The sequence below is a fragment of the Lactuca virosa genome, chromosome 2 (genome assembly GCF_052849685.1).
Source record: "Lactuca virosa cultivar CGN04683 chromosome 2, Lactuca_virosa_CGN04683_v6, whole genome shotgun sequence".
NCBI lineage: Eukaryota > Viridiplantae > Streptophyta > Magnoliopsida > Asterales > Asteraceae > Lactuca > Lactuca virosa.
Genome location: NC_136427.1, coordinates 213,674,530 through 213,683,894, shown reverse-complemented (window position 1 = coordinate 213,683,894; position 9,365 = coordinate 213,674,530). Strand labels below are relative to the sequence as shown.

At 31.6% G+C, this 9,365-nt stretch overlaps 1 protein-coding gene and 1 long non-coding RNA gene across 2 annotated transcripts; both read left to right on the top strand.

The window, feature by feature from the left end:
* Positions 1-3,486: 3,486 nt before the first annotated feature.
* On the top strand, positions 3,487-3,843 carry LOC145158207 (uncharacterized). The gene has a single exon (XM_079077135.1). It carries the CDS (start codon positions 3,487-3,489, stop codon positions 3,841-3,843), a length of 357 nt encoding a protein of 118 aa, XP_078933261.1.
* Positions 3,844-5,448: 1,605 nt separating this feature from the next.
* On the top strand, positions 5,449-8,770 carry LOC145160164 (uncharacterized). Its single transcript, XR_013738041.1, has 3 exons — positions 5,449-6,336; positions 7,138-8,058; positions 8,318-8,770. It is a non-coding gene; the product is annotated as an uncharacterized LOC145160164 (long non-coding RNA).
* The last annotated feature ends 595 nt before the right edge of the window (positions 8,771-9,365 follow it).

Here is a 9,365-nt window from a genome sequence, read left to right as displayed (position 1 = left end):
AAGGTTCTTCCTACACCACCATGAGCACCAAAATGACTCTCCAGGCTTCAAAATATACTCACACACTTTAGGGTTTCAAAATGAGAGCAAATATGGATGGAGTCTGGAGTTAAGAGAGAGTATGTGGCTATAATGATGTTTAAATAGGGTCAAAACCCTAAAAATTAGGGTTTGCACCCTGTCCACGTACACCCAACGTACTTAACATACGCCCAACGTACGCATGCATGTCCCAATATTACAAAATACCATTAGGGACTAAATTTGCAAACAAATCACAAACCAAGGGTCAAAATGGAATACCTGGAAATCAAGATGTTACAACGGTCAGAATGAAGAGTTCAAGTTAGAGGATATTGAGGCAAAGATTGTTAGGCAATGAAGAGTTGAAGTTAGAGGAGTGAAGGGAAAGAGGTAGATGGTGGTGTTGGTAAAGCTTCAATAAAGAACTAAAAATATACAGAGAGACGATAGATGTGAGGTATAAGGGCAATGGTGTCACAAATTATAAAACCTAGAATCTATTTTGAATTTATTTTAAAATTCTTGTGGTACGTGAAGGTTTCTAACATGATCCTGCATAGCGATTTGATAAAATTCATGATTTTAAAATCTTTTTCTTTTTAAACCAAACAAGGAAAGATTATGTATGAGTTTAAATTTCAATCCTTATAAATCCAATATATTACTTTAATCCAAACACATTATTAATCGTTTTACAGATCGTTAATTGTTGAAGATTTTTTGGCCCTGTTTGCCAAAAAAAAAAAACAATGGGTTGGTCTAATCTCAGAACAAAGGCTATAAAACAATCATAAAAAGTTTATTATAGGTTATTTATATTTATTAGCAATAACATGTATTTAGGGTCGGTCCAAGATGATTTGAGGCCCGGGCAAAGTAAAAAATGAGGCCCTTTTATAATTATAATAAATAATATAATTGTAAGCTAATATAGAAACATAGCTAACAATTTTTTTTTAAAGATACATGCTTTTTTGAATGCAAGGCTATCGATTATAGTATAAGTTAAATAATATCAACAAATATTTCTCAATGCATAACAAAATAGATATAAATGATCAAATAATATGATATTCACACTCATGTAAAGACTAAGAGAGTACCTGTTGTTTGTGTAAATACCCACTAATCAGAAAAAAAAACAATACAACATTATAAAAAAACTGAAGTTCAAAATAACAAAAGAAAACAAAATTAAATAGATTATCTTTAAAGAAAACGAAATCGAATTTCAGTGTAATCATCAAAAGCCCAATACATCAAATTAACAAAAAAATGTCAGAATGATAGAGAAGTCAAAATTGGGCAGAACATCTTTAAAGAAATTGGCATTCATAAATTTGATTTCGTCTCTAACTTAAACATATTAACTTTCAGAAATTCAATTAATCTCTCATATACAAAGATTCAGAAAATCCGAATTTCACATATGAAATAATAAGATATTTCAAGAATCAAGAAGGCTAGAACTTACAATTCTTGATTCCAGATTTCTAGTGAGTGAGGCACAATACAGAGGCAACGATTGTGGAGAAGAAATCGATTACAGTCTCTAAAAGGTCTCACTGAAAAATTAGAAATAAATCAACTAACTTCAAATAATCCAATTCAATGTCACTCAGTATAGTCATGTTTAATGTTATTTCAGAAAAGGAAATCAGAAATAAGAAGGAATTAAGGGAAAGCACAAAGTTTCAATTTTCTGAAATCGTTGTAGACTTGTGGTACCTTGTTGAGTTGTAAACAATTTTATAAAATCAGAAAAGAAGGAGAATAAATCGAAGAACAAGGAGTCAATGAGAACTAAACGGTTGGGCGATGGATTCAGGAGAAGTGGACGACTAGACGTCGTTTGGATATTCATTAGAAATCATTCATGAAGTTGCTTTCGAAGTCGGAACGCACGCTAGTCGCTAGGCATTACCGTATATGTCTTTTTGCTTCTGCTCCGTCTTTTGGAATAGAGTGTTGGGCCAAAATTAGTCCAATAAGCTAAGAATTAATGGGTTGACACTTTGTACCCCCAATATAACAAGTATAAAATGGGGGCCCTTTGGGATTTGGGGACCCGAGATGGTCGCCCACCTTGCCCAGGCCCATGGGCCGGCCCTGCATGTAATGTAATTTCCAAATAATCAGTCAAATAACAACAAGATTTTTAGGTTGTTTATATTTATTAAGTAGCAATAACATGTATTATAATTTCCAAATAACGATGCATTATTTCACTATTATTATGATAATTCAGTTTATATATTGTATTTTTTACTAATCTTAACGTCTTATATTTTTTAATAACTTTAACAACTTTTATTAATTTTACTTTTTATAAATTTCTTAATATCTTATACTAACCACATGTTATCAATAATAAGTGTACATACTAAACTTATATTACTTTACTTTATAATTTGTCAGCTATTTTCAAGATTGATTGTCTTTACAGTCTATTTAATTTTATATTTTATTGTATAACATCATATTTTATCATATAAATAATGTTATATTTTATCATATTTTACAGTCTATTTAAGATTGATTGTCTTTACAGTCTATTTAATTTTATATTTTATTGTATAACATCATATAAATAATGTTGTTTATATCTTCAAATCGCTTTACATATTAATTTGTATTAACCATTATAAAGTTAAAGACAAAACATCTAATTTTGTAAAAAAATAATAATTGTTTGGAGAATGACGGCAAACTTAACAATAAGACATATAATATTGGATTTAAAAGCCTTTGAAAATTTGTGATTTCAGAACAATTATTTAAAATATTTCAATTGGTTTTTTTATTAGTATAGGTTAAATTATTTATTTATTCATCATTTCGTTTTTATTTATTTCGAAATTTTATTTTAAAAATGCTTAATGTTTATATTTTGACTTTTTTAATAGACTGTGTAATACACGGGTTTGAAACCTAGTTCTTTAATATGATAATGTACATTTTTAATATATAATAAAGAATAAAAATTTCTCACTTTTGACAAAGTAAATATCATATTATTTTAAGATTAATATATCAATCAGAATAAGACTTGCAAGATAAATTAGATCCTTATTCCATAACAAAAGGAAAAGGGTGCTCTTATGAACGATTCAAATCAAAAACCATACTAGCAATGGTTACACCACTTAAATATATTTTAATTAATCTTGTTCATTAACTTTAACAGCAATGGTTACACCAATTAAATATTTTAATCAATCTTGTTCATTAACTTTTTTTAATATATTCAAATCAATTCCAATGATCTAATGAGTTGTTGACTTTATCTTTAAACTTTCTTAATTCATATTATCTCAAGACTTGTTCTCACGGTGTTGCAATTAGTTTGTACCTGTTCAAAGCTTGCCGGTAATTATTTATTCTCAACCGAGCAAATCCCCCGCCTATGAAACCTTCAATCTTCCACGCATTCCACCATCTCCAACCTCACAATCCACCACAATGTCTCTTTTCTCTCTGCAATTTCGAGCCATGTTTAGAGCAATGAACAAGAGAAAAGGTCGCCGGGGATACGATCAGTTGATCAGCGAATCCACCATCGTCGACAATCTACCGCCGGAGCCTAAGATGATCAGATCCACATCGTTGCCTGCAAATTCCTCCAGCGATTTTCCGGTGAAAGTAGATCTCACAGACAAGCAAATGAGAAAGGTGAGGAAAGTGCATCCGCTCTACAGCTTATTAGAGAAGAGGAGGAAGAAGAAGGCGACTGCTAAACCGGAGTTTTCAAGGTACTTGGAGTATCTCAAGGAAGGAGGTATTTGGGACGCTAATTCAGCCAAGCCTGTCATCTACTGATTTAGTGATTATTTCAATCAACCATAAAACTTGTAGGAGTTCTTACATTAATCGAGTGTTTGTATGCATTGATTGTAGATACCATTGCGTGCTCTTCAAGTATTTTATGTTCTTATATATCAAATAATCAAAAATACCTTATATATACATTTGATTTTTTGTGTACCAGATTACATTGAATTTACCCTATAATTTCTTCTTTCATAAATCAAATTAGTTGTGAGATCCATGTATTACATGGGTTAATTTAAAAAAAAATTAATATAAATGTTAAAATATTTGAGAACTTTGAATTTATAAGAAAATAAGAAAAATAATGAATTATTATAATGAAAATCTTTTTTATCTTTTAAATTTAAACAAATAATTTTAATACCAAAAGAAACTAATAAGCTTTAATTTTAGGAATTTTGAAATTAAAAGGTAAGTTTATTAATAAAATTGATATTTATTTATTACTATATTTATTGCAACTGTTACATTAAAATATTATGTAGAATGTAATAAAATAGAAAAACTTATAAAATGACATGTGAAAAAAAAATTAATTCAAAATAACCATAAAATGACATTTGGCAAATTGAATGAGAGTGTGGCAAATGACAAAAAAAACATTCATTTATTAGAGAGGATTAGAATTCCGAAAAATCCAATCGTTTTGATTCTTCCATTCTAGTCAACATTAAATATTTTATGTGATCAATTAGATTTTTTTTTGAACCAGCGACATATTTCCATAAGCGTACCGGACTCTAGTAATGTGGATCCAGTAACAGGCAAGCCCACACACCTCGGTCTTTCCCCTTATTCGCCACTCCAAGGAAAATCCTCCAAATGTGAAACTTGGTGGTTTTTTTATTGGTCTTGTCTCTTAACCGGATATTAACGGACTTGGCATCCAAACTTGGGCATGTGGAAAATCCTAATGGATCACTACCAAATGAAGTATCATCATTCATCTTAATCAATCGTTTGATTCAAGACTTTTTGTATAAATTGATAAAAATATATAATGTTATTATTACATGCATAAATATCTGACATTTACAGTTCTATATGGCATGATATTAACATGTATTTATGTAATTTCAAGACTTCGAGGGTATGCAACTATGCATGGTTTAAGTTACAAAAACTAGTTATCATAAGACTTCGTGGGTATGCAACTATGCATGGTTTATGTTCTCGTTATCATATATTTGTATAACCATCAACTGTCGAAACTAAGAAATCCAAAACCAATGAACTTTCAAAATAGAGTAAATTACAAATTTTGTCTATATGATTATGATATACAAAAATATTTGAGTAAATTACAAATTTTGTCTATATGATTATGATATACAAAAATATTCGAGTAAATTACAAATTTTGTCTATATGATTAGGATATACCAAAATATTTGAGTAAATTACACGAATGGTCCCTATGGTTTGGGGTAATTTGCATGTTTGATCTCTAACTTTTTTTTAACTCGGAGCATCCCTATTGTTTGCTTTCGTTGCGCGTTTAGTCCCTGATTGTCCTGTACTTACTATATTACCCTTATTAATTTATTTTGTATTTTTTAATATTTATTTTTTATTTACAATTTACAAAAATGAAAAAAAACCCATCCATCTCTGTCCGGCTACCCAATCAAACCCCAACATACATTTTCTTCTGATACACCGTCCTTCTTTCTCTACCCAACAAAGGTGCAAGAACTTAGCCCATCCAAGAACTGCATCCCCATCGTCGTCGTCGATGCCCTAGATGCTTCCGACGAATGGAAATCAAAAATCAAGAACACTCCCCTCTCCTTTTCTCAACTTCGGTGAACAAACCCTAACCCTTGAAGTTGGAACATCGTCACTGCCGCTAGCATCTTCGCCATATCCGTCAACATCTTCGATTTACTCCGTCGGAAACACAACCCACACCATCTCCAACATCTTCGACTTACTTTATCACAATTTTTTGGTTTGATTTGGTGTTTTCTGGTTCTGGATTTGGTGTTTCTTCTGATTTTGGTTTAGAGTTTAGCCGACGACTTCTTCGTGGAAGAGTGGCGGCGTCGGCGACGACCTTACCCACCACTGGTTCTCGAGCATCCTTCCGACAAACCAGATTTCTTGCCTCTTGCCTTTCAATTGTTGGCCCTATCGTTCTTGGTGATGGTAGGTTTAGGTTACAGGGGAGGAAAGCTGGTTGTTTGGTGATTATGATTTATGAGTTTTATCTGGTTTTTAAGCAAAGAGTCAGAAACGGATTTTGTTTATTTCCTTTACAAGAGTTTCTCTTGAGGTTTGGATTTCAAATAGATTAGGTAAGTAGTGGTTCAATATTGAGTTTTGAATTGAACCGATGCTAGAGATGATAGGAAGAGGTGGCGGTATGGGGTTGGTAGGGTTGACAAGAGGCGGCGACAGTATGGGAGAAGGAAGGCTCCCAGAGAAGCGTGGTCGGAGAAGGTGACCCCACGGTAGGTCAGACGGGGCAACGAGAATTAAGGTATGGGATATAATGATGAACTAGGAAAAGGTCCATGCGTTGCACGAGTCATTCTTTTTAGAAAAAAATGGTAGAATAACATGATAGACGAAATTTTAAAAAAAAATAAAGAAAATTGATTGAATTTAGCAACTTTTTAGAAAACATGTGACGAAAGTCTGAATGTTAAAAAGTTTGGGTTGATAATAGAAGGAAAAAAAGTATCAAAATAGAATAATCTTGAAAAATGACAGACAAAACTGTAAATGGATTAAAGAAACAGAGCACTTTTGAGAAAAATATAAAAAAATGTGAGAAAAGTCACAACTGAATCCTTTTAGAAAAAAAAATAAAGGATAAAAGAATACGTTAGACGAAAATGATAAATAATAAAGAAAATGGGTTGTAAAGAAGTAAAAGTGAAAGTTTAGTGGCAAAAATATAAATAAGTAAAAATAATGTGGCAAAACTATAAAAAGAAAAAGTTTTTTGAAACTTTAGTGATAAAATTATAAAAAAATAAAAATATGTGGTAAAATTATAAAGGAGAGAAGTTTCCTGTTGAAACTTATCAAGTAAAAATATGTGATAAAATCATAAAGGAGAGAAATTTCCTCTTGAAACTTCTCATGTCCTTTAATATATATATATATATATATATATATATATATATATATATATATATATATATAATGGTGGACCCGCAAATATTATTTATTAACCCTTTTTCTAATAAGACAATATTAATAAGAATTTAAAATCAATAATAGAAAAATAAAAAAACAAATAAAAAAATAAAAAATGATATATCAATCATTTCAGGTGTGGTAGAGACTAAACGCGCAACAAAAGCAAACAATATGGATGCTACGATCGAAAAAAAGTTAGGGACCAAACGTGTAAATTACCCCAAACCACATGAACCATTCATATAATTTACTGAAAACATTTTCTTGATTTGGGCCATGTAAGAGGTTTTGTATTGGTTTTGGTCATGCAGTCATTAAATGTATCTATTGTCATTAAATCTATCTATTTAAACTGTTCTATAATGATAATTTTGGCCTTCAACCAAACCCAAAAAAACTAACATATTGTAAGGACCAAAATTTTAGTTTACTCCTACTAAAAAGATAAAAAAGGGTATATCAATCATTTCAGGTGTGATAGAGACTAAACGCGTAACGAAAGCAAACAATAGGGATGCTACGAGTTTAAAAAAAAAGTTAGAGACCAAATATGTAAATTACCCCAAACCACATGATCCATTCATATAATTTACTCAAAATATTTTCTTGATTTTGGCCATGTGAGAGGTTTTGTATCGGTTTTAGTCATGTAATCATTAAATCTATCTTTTTAAACTGTTCTATAATGATAATTTTGGCCTTCAACCAAACCCAAAAAACTAAGGCCCTGATACTCGTCTGACTGAGTCAAGTCAGACATTTTGGCTGACTCGGTCAGCTGTAGCTGTTTGATAACCCTTCTGACTGAGAAATTGAGGTCTGACCCGACAAGAGAGAAGGAACCGACTGAATAAGAAAGGAAGACGTCTAATTCCACTTGTGCCCTTGCGTGTGTATCCCTGTACGTGTAGGAAGAATCGATCCAACACCCCTTTTGCATCTCGTTCGTAATAGGCTCACAGAATCGATCATCCAACACCTCCTTTGCTTTCTTAAAATCAATCACAGAATCGATGGACTGCCTCTTTCCACTTCGGTTCGAATTTAATTGCAGGTATGTTTCCCCTTCTCTTTTGCGTTTATATCTCCAGCAGTAGTAAGAAATTAACCATCTGAAATCACTTCCATTCATATTCTCGCAATCAATCAACCATCTGAAATCATATCAGAATCCATATGCTCCTATGTTCTTATTTTTCTTTTGTATCTGCTGGTTGAGTGAGGAAGAAAGAAAAAAAGACATTGATTTTCTCTTGGGGGTAATTTCCTCTCTCTATGTTGCTTCTCTCCTAATCTCTCTAATATTGCTGCAGGAGTGGTGCTATGTACATTTAAAACATTCGATGGATACACTTGGATTTTTTTAACTACAATAGAAAGTTGTGCTATACTCAAGTCTAGATGCTCCCTCTGTTACTATTAAGCCCCTGAGATATATCATTATTTGTAAATGGCAAGGATGTGTTGTTGGTAGTTTAAAGTGGCTACAATTGATGTTTCTTTCACAAGGTTGCTGGTAATTCTCTTGCTTTGGACAATTTTGCCCTTACACAAGTTTTATCCAGAAAGGCCTTTTGCTCCCCTGTTTAGTATAGAGTTTGGTTATAATAGTTTGATGTGGTCATGATGTTGAATCTGGTTTTTATTTGTCTGTTTGTTTTTTTGTACTCCTTTGAGTGATTGCTCAATGAAACCAATCCACCAAATAGAATATGTATGTGTTTTGATGTGGTCACAGAATGAATCATATGATAAAATTTTGTTTATTTCAGCTATTTTTTTAGTTTACATATCAGTTACAGTTAAAATTTTTGAATGATGGTGTTTGTTCCTTAATTGTAAGCTAAACACTCAAAACCAACAAGCTTAAATTTCACATTTCTTGGTTAATTGGAGGTCAACTGATAATGCTTCATTTTTCACTTCCAAGGATGGCATCAGAGCTTTGGAATAAGCCATTCCATCTTTTGGTGATTCCGTTTGTAAGGGTATAATTTCTTGATTCTTATCAACATGGTTTCAAGGGCATTTCAGCTATGAGGATTAGGAGGACATTTACGTCTTTTTCATAGACGAGAGATCGAGAGATCAAAAATTGCAATTTTGTTCCAGCCCCAGTCCCAGGCAGTACACCTGGTTCTATCATGTTCTGTCTTGCATAACAAACAAGACCTTAAAGCATTAGTAGACAAAAAGATTTGTTAGTGAGTTCATAATCTTTCTTTAAATGAATAGATCGATTAGATATTTTTTATTATGCTGGAAGTTTTATTATTATTATTATTATTATTATTATTATTATTATTATTATTATAAAGAGTACAAGGGTAAAATGGTCATTTTGCATCAGTCAGCACATTC

Excerpts from the sequence above, each read along its gene's own strand:
- LOC145158207 (XM_079077135.1), top strand. The coding sequence starts at position 3,487 with ATGTCTCTTTTCTCTCTGCAATTTCGAGCCATGTTTAGAGCAATGAAC.